Raw genomic sequence first — 20,685 nt, 5'->3', positions numbered from 1 at the left:
AATTGTTCTATTAAATGTTACCAATTTCTTGTATTAAGACATAAGTTCTAAACCAACAGCTAAGAACTTTAAAGTGTCAACAAAAATAATCTTAAAATGTTGTTTTGGGGCATTTTGTTAGTTAAAACATAGGTTATATGACATTGAAGATTAAAAGTTATAGAGTGCCTTTTGATCAATTTATAAAGTATTTTTTTCAGCACAGGGCATTGAAAATGTACTTTTTCAACTTAAACAAATTAAGAAACTTATTTTATTGAAATGCAGATTTTCTTGATAGCAAAAATATATATTCACATCTTATGAAAATTTTCGTGTTAATCTTTAATTAATCATTTATCTTTCAGACATAGTTTACAGAATCACTTTATGTAATGTAGATCAAAAGTAATAGGCAATAAATAAATCTATCATCCTTATATATCAAACATCTAATATATACATTTGTGTATTCAATTATGAGGTCAAATATTTGTGTATTCAGATGTATATTGGGTCTGTATAATTATGTAACACCGAGGTTTATAAGTAAGTTGGTCAATTTGATTGACAGTTTAGGAGTTGGGGCATTGTAATTCAAGGTCCACCTTGTCCCTGATCATTTAGTGATAATGACAGTTGTCAATCATACTAGTAGTGTATCAATACTCAATTACCTAATCAAAATGTTTTAAAAAAAGCCTGCACATCAACACACCTTAATTACATACATTCTTGAACGAACTGCTCCAAAAATATACCCATTTTTCACAGTTAATATGTGTATTATGTGCACATACATGAGAACTATAGGGAACTGTATTTCAGTGTGAATTAATACATGCAGTAATAGTAGCTAACCTGTCCTGTTGTTAGGAAGGTCAGTGCCTAAGGCAAGATTTAGAACAAGTTCCAATCTTTCCAAAAAGGCAAATATTTAAGCCACATAATTAATTAGCAAATAACTTTTATTATGCATTCAGTGATACTTGTAAATTTAAGTTTCAGTTAAAATGGAGTAATATATTTCCATACTTTTGGCTCAATTTTATATGGGTGACATCATAAATCTATGGTCATGATGCTGAGACCCTTTTAGGAAGCTGTTTCCTTCATATTATATAGTAACTGTTACAATATCAGTCTCACCAAGTATGTAAACAGATGTTGTGAATTTTTTATACTTCATTGCACTTTATAGATCAGTTAATAAATTAATATTCTAATACGCATTTGCATTATTTAAATTAATTTTATATTTAATCCTTTTTCGAAAAGAAACATAAATTTAAGGAATATGAAATATATTGTGAACAGGTGATAAATAAGGGGAAGTAACTCATTTTGTTGATATACACAAATTATCAGGGATGTAACTAGCCTCTCCTATTAATGAGGCAAAATATATTCGCTGAGCAGAGAGAGGCAAAAAAAAAGCTCTGAGAAAAATAACGTAAAACGTGCATTCTGAGCATTTCCCAGACTCTTTTTGACATTGAAACGCAATTAATTTTTAGCCATTTTTTTTCCAAAAAATTCTGGTCTCAAAGCAAAAAACATAGGTTCATTATAATTTAAGACTTTTACGTTTTACGGACAACATTAAAAGACCGATATGTAGGATAAGTCTGTCTGTCTGTTTTCGTCTTGTATTGTGCTTAGACTTTGGTGATTTTTTTATGACTAGATTTAAATACAGTGACAGTCATGACAGTGCAGTATTATACTTTAAGTACTAGTACTGCTTAAGTCGACACTAGGGACCATCTTGGTATTGATGATTCTTTTATTGTTGAAGAACCTCCAGCAACTTTGACCATTGAACATAAGTATTTTTTCTATGCATGGACTTTGTGTGTGATAAGGTTTCGTGCACATTTACTCCATATTTCTTTATTTTCTGTTAAAGGGTCTGAACATGACTGAATGCAAGTTTAACCCTTCAATGTTAAAGGTCATATAGCAATACATTATTGTTTTTTTTTCAAATTATTTAATTACTTTAATTTAAACCATGTCAGCTCTCTCGTTTTATCTACAAAAAAAAGTCAGTTTTGTATTCTTTCCATGCATGATATCAAGTTCAATTTTCCATTCACAAACAACCATTTTTTTCTGTGTCTTGTAGCATTGTCTATTCTTAAAATATTCTCTCGCACAATATCTGGACATCAGTGGGCATGCAACATTGCAAAACCACACGTTTACAAATGAAAATCAACACTCAGACTAAAGTCATAAAGTAGGACAATAAATGAACAAAAGACAAACCCGGGACACAAAAGTACAAACAATAGCTAGACTATCAACTTTGAAAACTAAAAGCTTCTTGCTAGACACTTTCCGTGAAAACAATTTGATATTAAGATAATCTTTTGTTTCAGTTTTTTTATGTGTTAATTTCTAACATGAGGCATTTGCCTCATTTGCCTCAATGAAGTTAGGGCCCTGATTATGTATGACCTAAAGCTAAGTTAATTTACAATGTGTTTGACACCAAAGCTGTCAGAAGCCATGCACTTAATGGGTTACTTAATTTGACAGTTTGCAAAGGTAGCTGAACTTCTTGCTCATGGAAAAATTACAAATTTATTGCTATTTCAAAGGCAGAAATTGCCGATTTAAAACGGCAGGGCGCCAGAGGGATGGCAGAAAAAGGCACGCCGTGGGCGTCAATAAAAAAAGGGTGGGCGCTGCGCCCTGTTCAAACTTTGTAGCTAGAACACTGATGTACATGTATCTGTTTTGCATCTTTTTTGATTGCCATGAATCAAACATATTACTTTAACGGATTTGGCAGATTAATTGTGATGATAAAAACATGACATTCATCATGCGCGTAGCTACGTTTACGTCAAAACGCCCGGGCGTACACTTGAATTTTGAAAATAAAATAAATAATCTACATAAAAAAAGAAAAACTGGTCAAAAGCACACCAACCTTGTGCTTCTTTTTTCAATGGATTGTAATTTTGAATAAAAAGGGACTAAATTTACTCAAATAGATCATCTAATATATGTGTTCGATTGTTTTGTAAAAGTCTGAATCTGCTATGAATTCTACGTACTTTTCTTATATTTAAAGCAATTCACTATCTGCTCAGATTCGATATGCTGTTTGTATTTTTTGTCGAGCCTGTGATTTATGTCCCAAAAGCAAGACAAAGCGGCGTCAATATACAGGTTCCGAAGTTGGATAAAGTCTTATGTATGACTCTCCGTGAAATTTTACGAAAGTTGGACAGAAACTGTTTATGATCAAAAGAGTATATTCAGATCAATATGATAAAGCAATTATATCTTTAATTTTCCCGCATTTTAAGACAAAATGTATTTCTTTCTGCAATTAATAAGTGGTCACAGTTTAGGCTTACATTTTGCTATTTCTCAATACATTAACTACTTGTCGAACCTTCATCGAATTTTATGAAAATGCTGAAGAAGCAGTTTTTCTATGACTAATGTCTAAAGCTAAAATTTTGATAGCATTTGTTTTCGTTCGTTTTTCTGTTCTTTTCTGATAGACAGATAGCCGGACTCTTCTTTACGCAATTAATTGTTGTACATGCTTAATTTATAAACCTTCAGAGATTGTAGTGAAATATTCCAGATCAAGAAAAAAATATCAAAAGAAAATTTTAGATTTTTTTTAAATCCCTTTAAAGGAATGATAAATTGACTCACTTTTTGTGGGACGAAATCCTAGGTGTTTCAATTTTTTTCTATTGCATCTCTTAGAAATATTTATTTTTGAGTTAAATGTGCTTTTGTCGATTGTATACTCACTCACGGCACCCTTTAAACTTATTTAAAAGTAATATTGGTTTGGACGTTTTCTCTCAAACAAATGACCATTAGGCTAGCTTCCAGTTTAACACGATGAATAAGTTAACCGTGATGTAACAAAATTTAACCAAAACAAATAAACCAATTGGATTCAAAAGTATGTTGCTATCAATGATTTTTTACTGACAGGAATCATAACGGTATCTCATTCTCGAAAGCTTTCGGGGGCTTAATTCGTCCCGTTCGAACCCACTACCAGCAGGTGCTTTAGATTGAGCGGTCGCCAAGGTTCGGGCGTACACGTAAAAATTACCCAGCTACGCCACTGCTCATGCACTGGAACCATCTACATGTTTCTTAAGTTTATGTGTTGTTTTATTGCAGTAACCACAAACATTTGTTTCGTGCAATGGTAGAGGCTCCTTCCTCTGTATTTCCACAAGGAGAGGGTTTACTATATATACATGTTGCATGAAACAACATAACTGTATAAGGCATACCAAGGATTTGTATAGTGATCCTAGGAAATACACTGTGGCATTGTGTACCCGATATGAATAACCTTGTTGTGTGGCCTCCATTGAAGTTACATACTGGTGAAATGGTTACATGCTCGGATAATAACTTAATCTGTTACACATTTATTTGGGCCATATATCTAACAAAACAAGTGCTTGTGCAGTCAACTATAAATCTACAAAAAAATGTATATATAATTTTCATTATTTGTAAAATTAATTGAGGTAATCATTAAACCTGAGTGAATCTGGCAATAAATGGCTTGTTGTCTATTCCTTTTCTCTGAACATGAACGAGTACTCTTTTTGAAGATGCCATAAGTATTCACGTACAAATCAACTCCCAAATCGTGTGGTGAGACAAAAGTTTCCAAAACAATAAAGTTATGTCCCTTGTTAAAATACCGCGGGAATGGAAATATCGGTAACGGACTGTCGACGAAGAGAATCCGTAAAATGTTAAGTTATACTGCAGCACTTACTGGGTATGAAAATACACTTTTCTCAAATTTAATATTTTCTCAGCAAACATATTGACCTATTGGCTATATTTTATTGGAAGCTTGTATTTGTTTCTTCTTCTAGAAATGTCAACCAATCAGTAAAATATAAATTAAAATGACTCATATTTTTTGGCACGATTCCGAGGTGATACATATTCGATTGAGACAAAAACAGGCAAACACCCACACAAACCTAGGAGACCATCCTTTAAATCATTTCAATGATTACTGTAATAATTCAGTCATGTATGGGTACATATTGACTTCTGTATAATTTAATTGAAATTGCAAATCATTTTGTTTGTAATTACGGTTGGTGTGCTATAAAAAAAAAAAGTGTCTATAGTATTGACATGATTTCACAGGCTAGTATTTTTCTTATGCAAAATTGGTATCATCATCAGATGAAATAAAGTGTATCCGTTGTTATTTCTAATAATAATGGTATAGATCCCTACTATAAACTATTTATAGCGTTCAAGTTAAGCACCAACGTAGATAGATACTATAAAATGTGTTATCTTGGATAGTAATCCGATTCTACTCCTTGACTCGCAAGTCAAATTTTAAAGCGTACCGTATAAAAGTCATATTTTATTGAAATTGTTGCCGTATAAGAATCGGACTAAAACATTTTTCCGACAAAGAAGAAAGACTTATTTTATTTTTATAAGTCGCTCAATTCTGAGAATATGTCATTCAGTAAGTACTATATATACCATGGTTTTTACGAGTTAACATATTTAAACAAACGAATCCGAAGGATGAGTTTGTTTAAATATGTTAATGAGTAAGACACATGGTATATAAAATTTGTAATATAAATAAAATGATTGACAGCTTCAAGACCTTCAACTTATATTGGAAATTGATCACGTTACAGTTTTATCCAATGAAATGGAAGCTCGCGCAAGTCACTTTTGCGCTACGTATATGATCGTCTGTGTATTGCATGTATGAATCACTGAATTTGCAGAAAGTAAAGGAAATGATTTTTTTTTATTTTTGCGCCCCGTGTATGATTGTATGCACAGGAATTTCATAATGTCATCAGACTGAGGTAAACAAAAATGTCGGATTCCAGTGACAAGGATTAAACAATTATTCTAATGACGGTAAGAATTGGTTTCTTTTCTTTGTTCTCAATTTCTATCATACAAATTAATCATATTTTACAGAATTTTCATCTAATTGAAAAATGCTTTTCTTCCGTTATTTTATTAATTCGATTATTAAATTATTTATCAAACCACAATTTTAATGATAAAAGTTAAACACAATGTTTTTAAACAGTGGCGGATTCAGATAGTGTACCTCCCCCTAATAGATCGCAAAAAACAATTCATGTTTTTGTCACAGATATTTGTAGCCGGTATTAATTACTTTTTGTATAGATACCCGCTTTTTAAATCAAAATTTAATTTAATTTTCGTAAAGGAAATGATAGCTTTACATTTTATATTTTTCAAAACTGAAAGAAGGACATTTACTAATTGTTTCCAAAATTAATGGAGTTCGTAACAATCCTATATAGTTTGAAAAAGGTTTCTTAAAATGTGGTACACATAATTTATTGCTTTTTCTTATAAAATGAAAACAAATGAAGATCTTGACCTTTTAGTACGTTTTCCAGTTTCCTTAATATTTTAGAGGCGGATACATTTAATAAAAAAGGTGGAGCTTCAGTCATGGAATAACATGAAAATGAATATGTTATACCATGGCTGAAGCTCCTCCTTTTTTCCTTTGGATTCTAGTTGAGTTGCATATTTAATTAGCAAAGTATGGTACAACATAAATTTGCATATAATATACCATGGTTTTCCCTCACCACACTTTTTAAGCAAATTATTTAATAAAAACATCAAAGGAAAAAATCCAATTTATGTTACAATCTACTTTAGTCCTAACTCAATCACAACCAGATTAACGTCAACGGTTTAAAGTGGTCGTGCAATTTCATTTCTTTTTGACTTTACTCCCCAGTATATTGTACCTCTGGGAATAAGATATTTCAATAGAGATAGTATGGTATGATATGATAGAAATAGAAGCCGACAACATTAAAATTAAAAAGAAATAGGGCGAAAAGACTAACACCCGTCTCTAAAACAACTCATAGAATGTGTAAGCTTATATGCTGCATGTCAGTGAGCAATTTGAACACCACCCAGGTGCTTCGGAAGGATAATCAAATGCTGCAACAAATTTCTAGTTGTAAATAAACAGTTGTATACGTCGCGTAGAACACTTCCGTGTAGTGAATTGTGCCGCAGCATAAATCATCAATGCAGTTCACTCTTTGAGGAACGTGTTTGTAGATTTTCAACGTGGCCAACTATCTATTGGACACTCTAAGGTGGCAAGATGGATTTAAATCAGGAAATTATGATTTTGGTTGCATTAAACCAAGAACTTTTATAGTGTACAGTCGTACTATTAAAGTATCATTTTTGATAGATTTGCCCTCCACTAACCAAAATTCTAAATTGGAACACTCTTATTAAAATATCTCTGATTTCGTTCTGCTCATATCATATAGTATGTACACGAGCCTGTTTGTTTCGATAAATCTAAATTGTAATAAGATTTAAATTGTCAAAAAAAATGATGGTATCTAATATACTAGGAAATTTTTACATCTACCTCTTTTTACCATAACTATATCAATGCTGAACAATGGGCGTTTTTTGTTTATATCCACGACAACCAAAACCTTGTTCTGCTAAATACCGCTTATCATCCCTGTGGTAGCTGCTTCTTAATAATATTTATGTTTATAAAGTAAATATCTTATCAAATAAAACAAAAAGCAAACATTTGTATAGAAAACATAGTTGAGTCTTAGAAGCATGATTTTTTTATTAGTTGTTAGTTGTTTTGAACTAGCTGTCAGATAACTGCGAGTACTCTCAGATCTGTTCATTGTGTCGGGATGTATAAGTACCCGGCCACGTTCACTTGTATTTTTGTCCATCTGATGAGTTAAACCTTTTTCAACTGATTTTTATAGTTCGTTTTTATGTTGAACTGTTATACCACTGTCCCAGGTTAGGGGAGGGTTGGGATTCCGCTAACATGTTTAACCCCGCCACATTATTTATGTCTGTGCCTGTCCCAAGTCAGGGGCCTGTTATTCAGTGGTTGTCGTTTGTTTATGTGTTATACATTTGTTTTTCGTTCATTTTTTTTTATATAAATAAGGCCGTTAGTTTTCTCGTTTGAATTGTTTTACATTGTCTTATCGGGGCCTTTTATAGCTGACAATGCGGTATGGGCTTTGCTTATTGTTGAAGGCCGTACGGTGACCTATAGTTGTTAATGTCTGTGTCATTTTGGTGTCTTGTGGACAGTTGTCTCCTTGGCAATCATACCACATCTTCTTTTTTATATATAGCGACATCTGGTATATCAAAAAAGAACAGGAAATGTCACTTTGTTAAGTTCTGACAAAGATGAATTTCATTAACTACTGTGACGTATGAATTATACCCCTTAAATAATGTTATCTGCAAAACTAATCGGATGAAGGTTGTCTTAAATTAAGATTGGTAAATTTAGTCGTATATATATATATTAATACAACTTGCGTCAAATTGTATTATATTGGCATTTTCTGAACACGTATCATATGATTATATGGTAGAACTACAATCTGATAAAAAAGGGAAATATTATATTTACAATGACTGTAAATATTTTCAAGGTAATATATGACTTTGACAGTGTAGAGTTACTGCATTGCGACCTTCATTAAGGACCGCTTCATTAATTTATCTTGAACATATTATAACGAATCGTTCAAGTTGTGAAATGTAGACACCATAATATGCCATACTGTTTTGCGGATCATGAATAACAAATTTCTTGTCCCACAAGCATGCAACAGTTGTTATTTCTTATGCAGCAAAAATACTGCAATCTGATTGGTTGACTACCCCGGTGTAAATAACACCCCACCCTGGTTTACCCGGGAATAAATAAAATTTTGCCAAATTTAAAAATAAAATGAAATTTTGCCAAAAAAATTTAAAATATAAAATTTGGCCAAAATAAAGAAAAAAAATGAAAATTAAGAAAATAAACAATAATTAGAAAATGCAAAATGCAAAAAAATTTTTTTTGGTTAACTCAAAAGAACACAAAATTTTTCTAATTTTTCCAAAATAAGTAAAAAAGTATTTGACAATGTGCAGCAGCATGGACATTGAAAAAATATTACACTGGAAATTTTTCATTACCATTTTTACAATTTTACATCCTGGTTTCAAAATGAGTAAAGGTATTGTTCATACTGTTCATAAGAACTAAATTCGTTATCTTGGTGTAATCAGGGGTGTACGGAATTTTACACCGTTGTTGAAAATTCATACACCCATTCTTTACACCGTTGTTGAAAATTCATACACCCATTCGGCTGCGCCTCAGGGTGTAAGAATTTTCAACAACGGTGTAAAATTCTGTACACCCCTGATTACACCAAGATAACTAATATTACCTAAGTTACAACAAAATGTAAATTACCTTCAGATTCAGTCAATAAGTGTCAACTATTGACTGGAAAAACGTCCAATAATGAAGTTACGAAGTTACAATTATCTTTACGGCCGTGTTACGAACGTCATCATTGTTTTTAATATCTGAAATGAATGACAAGAGAGAAAACAGCAATATGGTTATCGATCATCATAAATCTAAAAACAGACAATGCAATGACTAAAAATGAAAACTAAGAACAGAAAAACCACAATATACAAAACATTACAAAGAAAACCAAAGACAAAACTGGTGGTGACCTCATGCAGGTGCTCTGAAAACGTAAGCAATTCTTGCTATACATTCGCCGTGTTGCTCAAGCAGGAACAAATCGGGAATATATCGCTTTCGACAATGTTATATTTGAGGAAAAGAGGACGGAATTATAAGATCGACAGGTTGAATATATCCTTGGTCATTATGACACAGATATTTCATTGCGGTCAACCAAATCATGATGGTGATGCGTTCGTAAAACTATAACCGGACGTTTTCCGTGTTATAGTAATTCAAAGACGGAATACCAATACTTTAAACTTTATTAGCAAGGTCCGGACAGTACCAGACCTAAGATCTAAACTGACTACAAAATGACATACACAAGCATATATAAAAAACAGTATCTATAGAAAAGGATTAGTGTCCAACGGATTAACTTGTCATGGTCAGAGTGATTTCCATCAAGACAAACATATATTTAACAATAGAATTAATAAAGCACAAAGAAATATAAAAGGTTAGATAGACGGATTAATAAATTGTCACTTTAGCACTTAAAATATATTGTCTGATCTTAATTTATTTGTAATCGCAAATAGTCCAAATCTTCCTGGTTATATTCGCCACTACTCCACCTAAACTCGGTCTCCGAGTTTGCCGAAATAATTTTGTTATCGTCGTGGGTATCCTCCTCCTCGCCGATGACGTTGCTGCGAATTGCCACGCGAGCAAATTGCATAGGTCGAAAGCGCACCTCGGTTTGAATGTTTAATATCTAGATGTTGAATCTCGTGTCTACTGTTTACGTTCTCTGCCTTAAGTCTCTGAATTTCGTCTTCCATATCATGTAAGATGCGAGTGTACTGCAAGTCAGTATTTTTGAACTCCATTGTTAAGCGTTGTCTGGAGTTCGTTAAATTTAGGTTTTCCTCTTCCAGTTGAACTACTACTCTTTCCAAATGCTCAGTTCTACTTCTATGTTCGGCTAACTCATGTTCTATCGTTTGAATTATCCGGCCATGTTCTAAACGTTCCAAATGTACTTTGTCCAAACTGTTCTTTAAAATAACATTTTCTTTTCTTACGGTATCCAATTTTGAATTTTCACTTTTGAGTACAGCTATTTCTTTCAACGAGTTACTGTGAGAAACTTTTAACTTCTTCAGGTTCTGTTTAGCGGATTCATCTTGTATGGAGCACGTAAAAACGGAAAGTTCCTTGTCCTCGAGTCCTTGAAACGGAAATTGAGACATTTGTTTCTTCTCAATAAATGTTCTCATGCGGTCGCTGTCTCTCTGAATTTTTGATTTTGACTTCTTTCTCAGTTTTGGGTTTTCACATGACTTCACGTGAAAACTACACATACGGGCAAAATGTCCATGATGTCTGCACTTGTAACAATGAGCGTTAGCTGCATAACATCGATGGTAGGTGAAAACGTTCAATGTCTTACCGCAATGTTTGCACAGAAAGTCCAAACAGGTATCTTCTTTTGTTATCGGAAACGGGTATCCATTTCTGCAAGGCTGGTAATTCCAGGTTCCTTCCATAGTGTTGTTTCTGAAGGTATCCATTTACTAGTTTGGGGGAACTAGCTCAGAATCGTGCCGCGGGTACCTCAACCAATATATAACCGGGCGTTTTCCGTGTTATAGTGATTCAAAGACGGAATACCAATACTATAAACTTTATTAGCAAGGTCCGGACAGTACCAGACCTAAGATCTAAACTGACTACAAAATGACATACACAAGCATATATAATAAACAGTATCTATAGAAAAGGATTAGTGTCCAACGGATTAACTTGTCATGGTCAGAGTGATTTCCATCAAGACAAACATATATTTAACAATAGAATTAATAAAGCACAAAGAAATATAAAAGGTTAGATAGACGGATTAATAAATTGTCACTTTAGCACTTAAAATATATTGTCTGATCTTAATTTATTTGTAATCGCAAATAGTCCAAATCTTCCTGGTTATAAAACTTTCGAGTGGATGGTTCAAATTATTCACAAGGAACCCTTTATGTAATAGCTTCCTCATAAGCAGTAACTCACTCTGAAGGAAACCATGGCATGATACACTAGCACTTGCATTATTGTGTCAATTAGGATATATAAGCCATAAATTCACGTACTGCAGAAATGTTACTGTGCACAAATGTACCAATTGTCCTCTGAGTTGATCCCAAGGATTTTGTGAGGTCCATGTTGCTGGTATTATTTTTTTTTGCGAATTTCAGCGTACAAATTAATATTCATCGAATTGATCTTGAAGATATCCCTTGCAATTCTACTACACTTAGGTAAATTGATGTCATTTAAAGACAATTTTCACCTACACTTCAAGATTAAGCTATTGACGAAAAAAGAAAAAAAAAGGGTCACTGTATGAGCCTGAACATTACACTATGCTAGATGATAAATTCAGCTTTTAAAGTTCAGAAAACTGTTCGGTCTGCAAAATCATCGGACTAATTTTCCTGAAGTTATCTTTTGGTCTTTTCTATACAGGTCAAGGCTCTTCTTGAAGTTATTGTGGTCATTTGGTATCTTATTACATGGCATATATTTTATTAATGTCTTTGATAATTCACTGGTATCTTTGATGTGGATTTACAACCACTGGATCGATGCCTCTCCCAGAAGACGTTTCGTCACAGAGAGTATCTCTAGGCCAACAGTGGTCATAAAATATTCACATATTAATTTCATGTAAAGTTAAAAATATATGACATTTTGAATTAATCGAAACACTAAGGGTTTTCTAACCCCAGGTTTAGATTGTCTTAGTCGTCTTGTCTTTAACACGAATTGTCGGACATTTTAGGTTTTTATAGGTCTCCAACTTCCTATATCGATTTAATCGTCCCAAGAATATACAAATCCTTGGCCGTCCGACTGTTTAAATTCGAACTCCACTCCGATGAGTCTTATGTAGACGGAACATGCATCTGGCGTTCAAAATTTTAAACCTGTCAAATTTGGTGAGTTTTCAACCATCAGATAATATCTAAGTATTTTTTTTGTAAAAAATGTAAAGAGCAAAATTAAAATACCAAATTCCAAATAACATTCAAATTAGAAAATCCCTTCTCAAATGGCAAAATCAAAAGCTCAAATACATAAATGAATGGAATACAATTGTCATGTTAATGACTTTGTACAGACATTCCCTGATATAGAAAATCATTTAAATCGATGTTGCCATCAACCAGAAGTATATACACTTCATTGATCGAATAATGTTCAGAATACTGACAGTCATTCACAATTTTGAAATCATGGTCACAGGTGAATTAAAAAGTAAAATAACCAAAATACGTAACTCAAAAGAAAATTAAAAACGTAAGTCCCTTCAAAATGACAAAATCTCAAATAAAGGCAACAGTAGTATACCGCTGTTCGAAAGTCATAAATCGATTGAGAGAAAACAAATCTGGGTTACAAACTGAAAGGAAGATAAACACATCAACTATAAGAAGAAAACAACGAAACAACAAACACTGTAGTGCAACAAAAAACCAAACCGACAATGTAACAAACACAGAAACGAACTATAAGATAACAACTACCATTTTCCTGACTTGGTACAGGACATTTTAAGAAAAAAATGGTGGCTTGAACCTGGGTTTGGAGGCTTAATTATTTAATACACCATACGCGCGTTTCGTAAACATAAGACTCACCAGTGACGCTTAGATCAAAATAGTAAAAGAAAGCCAAACAAGTACAAAGTTGAAGACCATTGATGACCCAAAATTCTTAAAGGCTGTGCAATAAGGGATAAGGTTATCTATGCCTGGGATAAGAAAATCCTTAGTATTTAGAACAATTCTTACTTTTGCGCGCAAACAGTATATTTATAAAAAAAATGACCATACAATTGATGTTCATGTTAACACCGAAGTGGTGACTAACCACAGAATTGAAACGAACACGTAAAACAAAATAGGACAGCACACAAAACAGCACAAAAGAACCATGAATTGTCACCGACTGAATAACGCTACAAACACATCAAACAAATGGAATACAACTGTCATATTCCTGACATTTCCTTACGTAGAAAATGGCGTGTTAAACCTGGTTTTAAAGCCATCCGAACTGCTCAGTTGTATGATAGTTGCATAAAAATCCATTATATTGACAACAATGTAACAGTAAAACAAACAGACATAGTAGGTAAAAATGTCATAAATTATGGCACACAACATTGTGTTATAATCTTAATAAATATAAAAACAATCAACCATGTCAACAAAGAAAATCAAAATGGCATGACAACACAACAGACACAAGTTATTTCCTTTTTCCTTTTTCCTTTTTCGATATCCAAATTTTAAAATATCACAACTTCAAATGGATTTTTTTCTTCTTCACAAAACAAAAAATGACTTTAGCACAAAAACACAACGGCGGGATTTGCAAATACCGAGCAACGCCAAAAGGATATTACCAAAAAATCAACTAAACTGTTAAGGTTAAAAAAATATATAAAAACTAACACTTTTTCAACTGTGATATGTATATATACTAATGTTGCCAGTATTTAACACATAATTAAGACGCAAAACAACGTCAGTAGCTAGAATCTTCACTGTATGTATTATTATGAAGTTGATATAGAATATTTATCAACAAGGTCTTGGTATCTTCAGGTGAACTTTATTTTAGAAAAAGGACGGGACTTTCTTTGACATTACAACTTTCTGCTCAGACACTGGTGACGTTTTATAAAATTTGAGTAAGAGTTATCAACTCTGGAATGGAAAGAACAGCATCAATGTATCTGAATGTGCAATCTTCTTATTTTATACAAGTGTGTGAATGAACTCCTACTCAATTGAGAATAAGAAGATGTCGGTCAGCAAGGAGAGGTGCACAGTTCGTTTCCATAGGAATGCCGACAATTTGTTAAAATATGTTGTCAATAAGAAACTTCAGCATACTGATCATTTCTTCCTCGATGTAGCATGCTTAACATTTTCGTTCACTATTAACAACCTCTGTCGCATTGTAGCCCAAATCAATTTGTCTATAGCGTATGCTATAATTTTCGTATTGAAAAGCATTGTAGAGTAATTCGTTTTAGACGATTTTTTAATTTGACACGAGGACTGGTGGTTAAAACTAAAAAGGCTGAAAAATCTAAGATTTTAATCGAATTGACCAGAGATAGATCGAGATTTAAAATTATCCAGAAGATGTTTAGAGTTTTTTTAGAAACGTTTTCAACTGATTTTTATAGTTCGTTCTTATGTTGTACTGTTACACCACTGTCCCAAGTTAGGGGAGGGTTGGGATCACGGTAACATGTTTAACCCCGCCACATTATTTATGTATGTGTCTGTCCCAAGTCAGGAGCCTGTAGTTCAGTGGTTGTCGTTTGTTTATGTGTTACATATTTGTTTTTCGTTCATTTTTTTTTTATATAAATAAGGCCGTTAGTTTTCTCGTTTGAATTGTTTTACATTGTCTTATCGGGGCCTTTTTTTTAAACAGTTTAAAATTAGTTCTATAGATCTTCTTCCACTACGAACGAAACTTTCCTCAATCTAATCGATAATTAAATGAAGAACATGCAGATGAACCGACAGTTGTTTGTACAGAATTTTATGATGCTTAGATATGGATACTACTAAACGATTACCAACACATATAAGACACACATCTAACATTTTACTACGTAGGTGTAATGCAACCTTTATTCAATAGTGTTCTTCACTGTACATACGACAGGTCAGCCATTTTTTGGTCTAATTGAATGTTATAAATTCTCTTTAAATATCGGGAATGTTTGCTTGATACCTCTCAATTCATCTAGCAGATCATCAATGTATATATCATGTTTATCAAGACGTAGTAATAATTGTATTAGTTTCTTTTGCTTATCTAAAGGATATAATTCCGGTTTTAAGAGATGCGCGAAGAATGATTCGGTAAATCTAGCCATGTTATGTTTTAGATTTGTTCCTCTGCACACACCAATTGTGCAATTATTTGTAGATTTACAATTGGTGTATTGAATTTCGTAACTATTTAATGGTTGACATGTGATATTATAATAAGAGCATCCAGACGAAAAATAACACGTGGGCTCTACATTATTTATGTAATCCAGATCAATCAATTTGATCTTACCCTTGACCATAAGGAAATGGTCATATGGCAAAAAATCAACAAGTTTTAAAGATCCAAGCGGAGAATGATGCAAATAGGATATCAGATCAGCTATATCAAGTGCATGATTGAGTCTTTCCTCTATTCTAAATTTGGCTTCCGCAATTCTAAACTCTTTGCCAAATTCATACACTGCAGAAATGTCACCAAAAGGGAGATAACCTTGGTAGATATCAAGATCGTGCTTTAAATGATTCACACAAAAGCCTAACATTTTTATAATTGATGGATGGTCAAGTTGGTCTCGCATAAGTATGTCTTTCATAAACAACACTTCTCTGAACTGTGCATCCCTTTCTTTAGGGTTTTTACGTGGTGAAAGTCTTTTAACCACTACCGTTTCTCTTTCAAAGGTACCAATATCGATAGTTTTTGACATTCCTCCACCAATATCATACTTGAATAATCTAATGCTGTTTATATTTGTACAATTAAATATATATTTTGAGGCACTTTTATCGGACTTGTTTTCGTCTTCATATGTTTCATGTCGTGGGTATGCTTCTTTGTTATTTGGAACATTGTAATACAGTACCAAGAGTACAAATTGGAGCACTATTATGATCATCATATTTTTGTTTATTCTGCGAAACATTTTCCGTATTTTCTCGTTTGTTTATCTAACTAAATTGTTTGATAAAGAAACTTCGAATGATTCTACTGGATTATATTCCTTTGCATTTGTTGCCAGACCGAAATATCTTCTTTTTTAAATTTTGGTATGCGGCAATTTGGCCCATGCACATTCTTTCTATATATCTTCTGCCTTGTTTATTGTTTATTGGTGTAAGAAAACGATCCTTTCTTTCTTTTTTATTGCTGTTAAAACTTTACTTAAAACGACGTCGGTTTTCTACCTGCAAGTGAATGAATTTAATATATAAATAGATAGACAAAACAATGAATATTATTAAACCATGCATAATTTAAACAATACTATAACTACCATTTTGGAATTAAAGTAACTATAGATTCAAATAAACTCATCATGAATGCCAGGATTAAAATGTTGTCCATCAGACGCCAGTTTCGTCTACATGAGAATCATCAGTGACGCTCAAATGAAATACAGATAAATGCCGTACAAATTTCAAGAGCATAGAGGACCCAAAATTCCAAAAGATTTTGCCAAATACATCCAAGGTACTATAATCCTTGGGTAGAACATCTTTAACATTTCAACTATTTCAAAGTTTTGTTAAAAGTTATTTTATAATTATGACCTTATCAACGATAGTTCATGTCAACAGAGAACAACCGGGCTGGTTATACCCTCTTGGAAGACCATCACCAAGCAGTGGCATCAATCCAGTTGTTGTAAATAAAATCATCAAAGATATCAGGATTGAAATTTTGTTTGTCACACGCTTGTTTCGTCTACAAAAGAGTCATCAAAGTAACTTGAAAAATGCCACAAGCAAACACGTGCAATTGATCAATAAAAGAAATAAAATAAGAGGCAGTAAAATCCCACCCCTGATTTTTCCACATCAGGGTCAAAACAGTGTTTCATAATGTGGCTAATGTCTGTTGCAAAGGTTGTAATAATTAAATAGCTTAATCATTTTGAAACATGTAACACATTAGTAAAAGCCTAAAGATATCCCCAAACCGCAATTATAACAAAAAAAATATAAAAAGGACACCATTGAACGCTGTCTTAATTTCTTTTTGAAGTAAACACATATGTATTGTCTTTCGGATTATAAAAAATAATTCAATTTGGTAATATACTTCATTCGATCACGGAGGTTATATTAATTGAGATTCTCCTTTCTACGAGCACAATTTGACAAAAATAATGTGAAATGGCATTTAGCTAACACAACCTTAAAATGTACTGTTTGAAAAAGGTTTAATTATTCAAAACACTAAGATTTTCTACCCAAGACATATATTGACTTGATCGTATTTGGTACATATTTTCGGAATTTAGTGTTTTAATGTTCTTCAATTTAAGTTAGTATTTGATTTGGTCTTTCCACTGTTTTAGTTTACCGACCCTTATATTCACTGAACGCACGACTAAAATTATGTAGTCAAGCAGATGACAAAAAATTATTCTGAATCTAGATTTTCAACATACCATACATACTAGTGCTAAATTTTAAAAGAAAAAAAATATTGATATGAAAAAGAAGGTAGTTAAGATTATAATATTATAGTCTGTTCACGAGCAGGCATATATGGTCGCAGCCAGATTTGACATTACATAAGGAATATGTTGTTACCTGTTGGTTTTAACGTCATAGTTGATTAGGACTTTGATTTTGAATTGTTTATGTAGAATACACGCTAGTCTGGCGTACTCAATTATGAGCCTATTTATCTTCGATCAGTTAATTTACAAAGAAATAATATTTGATATGAAATATATTGTTGTTGTTTTCCCCTTCTGAAATGCGCTTCGTACGCACAAATCACCAAAGTGCTTTAAATTTTTTCATTAACGATCACTGATTTGATACCCCTTCTAGAGAACTGATAGTTCCAGAGGGTATATCAGTAGAGTGTTTCAGTAATTGAATGAATTTTTACTTTTTAATTTAACGTTGATAGGTTAAAAAAATCTAAGTTACTAAAGTTCCAACTTCCTCAGGCAAAGTTTAACATCGATGATCATAGATGGATGGTGATGTCAGTTTTTAAAGACACTGACCTGCTCTACTGCCCTCACACGGTCGGCATATTATTATATTCAATAACATTCCAACATATTAATACGGCATCACTAGTTTTCATATTCTTTAATTTTATTGCTGTTGAAGAAGGCCAATCCAGAAAAACGCTTCGTACACGCAAGTTTATAAAGTACTATTCACATTGACCTACAGCCGATTCTTTATTTTTGTGCAAATACGAGATACTTCCATTGTGATTAAATTTCTTTACTTTTAGATAAAAAAAATCACCGATACTAGTCTTCGTTTTCATAGTTCGGGAATTAAATTACTTTGATTTGAGATCAAATATCTTGTACGTCTTGAAAAAAAACCTCTCTTGTCTTTTTAAATAACCGATTGAATGATGACCAATTCTCTTTCCATCTCTAAATACTTGTAATTACATATATTTCTAGATGGGTTTCTTTACCTTTACATCAGTGTGAACATACATCTTATGCTGTCTTGGTAATTTGAAATCGGTGTTATACAACTATCTTTCTTGCAAACTTTCTCTACTTTTGGCATCGGTATAAAAGAATCAGTCACATCCGACACGTTTTCATATATATTGTAAAATATCTAACATTCTCATCGTTTCAATACACGTTATAAGATGCAGACTAGATACAGATCAGAACAAACAAAATGGAACCTCCTTTTGAAAAAAACCCGGATAGATTCTTATGTTACTTCTGTTCGAATTTTAGTACCCATCTGATGCTTTATTACTTTGATATTTAGAAATCACGCCAGTGACACCTTTTTATCATTATGTAAATATGCTGATCTGTCTATAGCAGTTGATAACAAAGTCAATATTTAATAGAAAAAATATAATAATTTTAATCGTTCTTTATTTTCTTATTATCAAAATCAAGACTTGTGTGAAGGTTAAAAAATCATGCTGGTCTCTCTCAATATATTTCAACTTTAATTGACAACATGTGTTTATCTTTCAAAGGCAAAATCTTAATAATTTCTTTCTTTAGTTCCTACTACTATACATACTTGTTGTAGAGGGATGAATAAACTAATAAACATATGATCGGCTAATGATTTTAATGATTTTGTTAGACGTTGGCAAATAAAATACCTTAAAAGAATTTATCGTGATATCTAATGTATAGAACGCCACATCTGTCTTATGTGGAACTCTAATATTACGTTGTTATGTAGTTTTATTATTACATGATGATATCTTTGTTTTTACATTACGTAATATGAAAACCATATAAAAAATACAATTTCATGTAAAACAAAAAATCATTCAGTAATGACTATTCCATATTGAGTTATATCTAAACATCATTACGTAATGTCATAACCATCAGTGGCGGATCCAGGGGGGGTCCGGGGGTTGGAACCCCCCTTTTTTGGACGATCAATGCATTTGAATGGGGACATATAGTTGACCCCCCATTTTGTACTGGGTTGGGACCCCCCTTTTTTAAATGGCTGGATCCGGCCATACTAATGCTTTCAATATTGTGGTCAAAAATAAATTTGAAGTAAAAGAATAAGTGTAGCCAGTGAAGATGGAGATCGACTTTTCAGAATTAAAGGAATATGAGTAATATCATTGTTAGTGAAATAAAATGAAAAAGAAAATGACGTCATGCTATATTTGTTAGTTTTCACTCTTAACCGAGTTACAACGTTTTGTTGTAATTTGTTGAAAATATCGGCCATAATTCATTGAATTCTTCAACGTCGCATTGAATGTTTAGATTAATACGAAATGCTAACCTCAATTCAGAGACACTATAAATGAATGAATGCATGGATAAATGTTTTATAAGAGTGCATAAAAAATCCGCGAAAATAAGTTGGTTTACAGTATACGTATAAGGAATAAATGAACTCTCGGATAATCTCACGTACAAACTGTATCTTTTGATAAATATGATATCTTGGCGAAGCATAAGTCATTCGTTGCCTCATTGAATAGTCCATTGATCAGTAAGTCTAACGACTTACCTTGTTTGGTTTGGATATCAAAAGCTTTACAAAACTCCATACAAACAACGATACATTATTGGCTCACCTGCCTGTTCTACTTTAAAATGATTGTCCGTTAAATTCACCAAAATTTGTCCGCAGTGAAAGCGATTTTACAGAAAAAATGTGACACTATTTTTTTGCGTGTTGTTATCTTGCATTTTGACTACAGTTTTTCTCATCATCAAAATTGAGGACAATTTACTTTAAAAAAAAAAAAAAAAAATCCGACCCTGAGAAGCAATATTACAACGTCATCTGCGTATGCTGTATTATATACTTTTTAACTCA

The 20,685-nt window shown here is 32.6% G+C and overlaps 2 protein-coding genes across 3 annotated transcripts in view; both read right to left on the bottom strand.

Moving 5' to 3' along the window:
* LOC134715600 (nucleoside diphosphate-linked moiety X motif 17-like) overlaps positions 1 to 4,676 on the bottom strand; it is a 34,465-nt gene extending 29,789 nt beyond the window's left edge. For both annotated transcript variants that reach the window (XM_063577886.1, XM_063577887.1), the window contains exon 1: positions 4,522 to 4,676. In XM_063577886.1, coding sequence (XP_063433956.1) covers positions 4,522 to 4,602 — 81 coding nt within the window. In that variant the 5' untranslated portion in view covers positions 4,603 to 4,676. The remainder of the gene's footprint in view (positions 1 to 4,521) is intronic.
* A 10,565-nt stretch (positions 4,677 to 15,241) lies between these two features.
* Positions 15,242 to 19,102, bottom strand: LOC134714019 (protein O-mannose kinase-like). The gene is made up of 2 exons (XM_063575271.1): positions 18,824 to 19,102; positions 15,242 to 16,587 (listed from the first exon to the last, which is right to left on the bottom strand). Exon 2 carries the CDS (start codon positions 16,323 to 16,325, stop codon positions 15,318 to 15,320), a length of 1,008 nt encoding a protein of 335 aa, XP_063431341.1. The 5' UTR covers positions 16,326 to 16,587; positions 18,824 to 19,102; the 3' UTR covers positions 15,242 to 15,317.
* Between the last annotated feature and the right edge of the window lie 1,583 nt (positions 19,103 to 20,685).

This window comes from Mytilus trossulus, chromosome 4 (assembly GCF_036588685.1).
Source record: "Mytilus trossulus isolate FHL-02 chromosome 4, PNRI_Mtr1.1.1.hap1, whole genome shotgun sequence".
Taxonomy (NCBI): Eukaryota; Metazoa; Mollusca; class Bivalvia; order Mytilida; family Mytilidae; genus Mytilus; species Mytilus trossulus.
The sequence above is the reverse complement of the archived record's forward strand: the minus strand, read 5'-3'. Positions and strand labels throughout refer to the sequence as shown.

Coding starts and splice junctions, on each gene's coding strand:
- LOC134714019 (XM_063575271.1), bottom strand. CDS start 16,325: ATGTTTCGCAGAATAAACAAAAATATGATGATCATAATAGTGCTCCAA.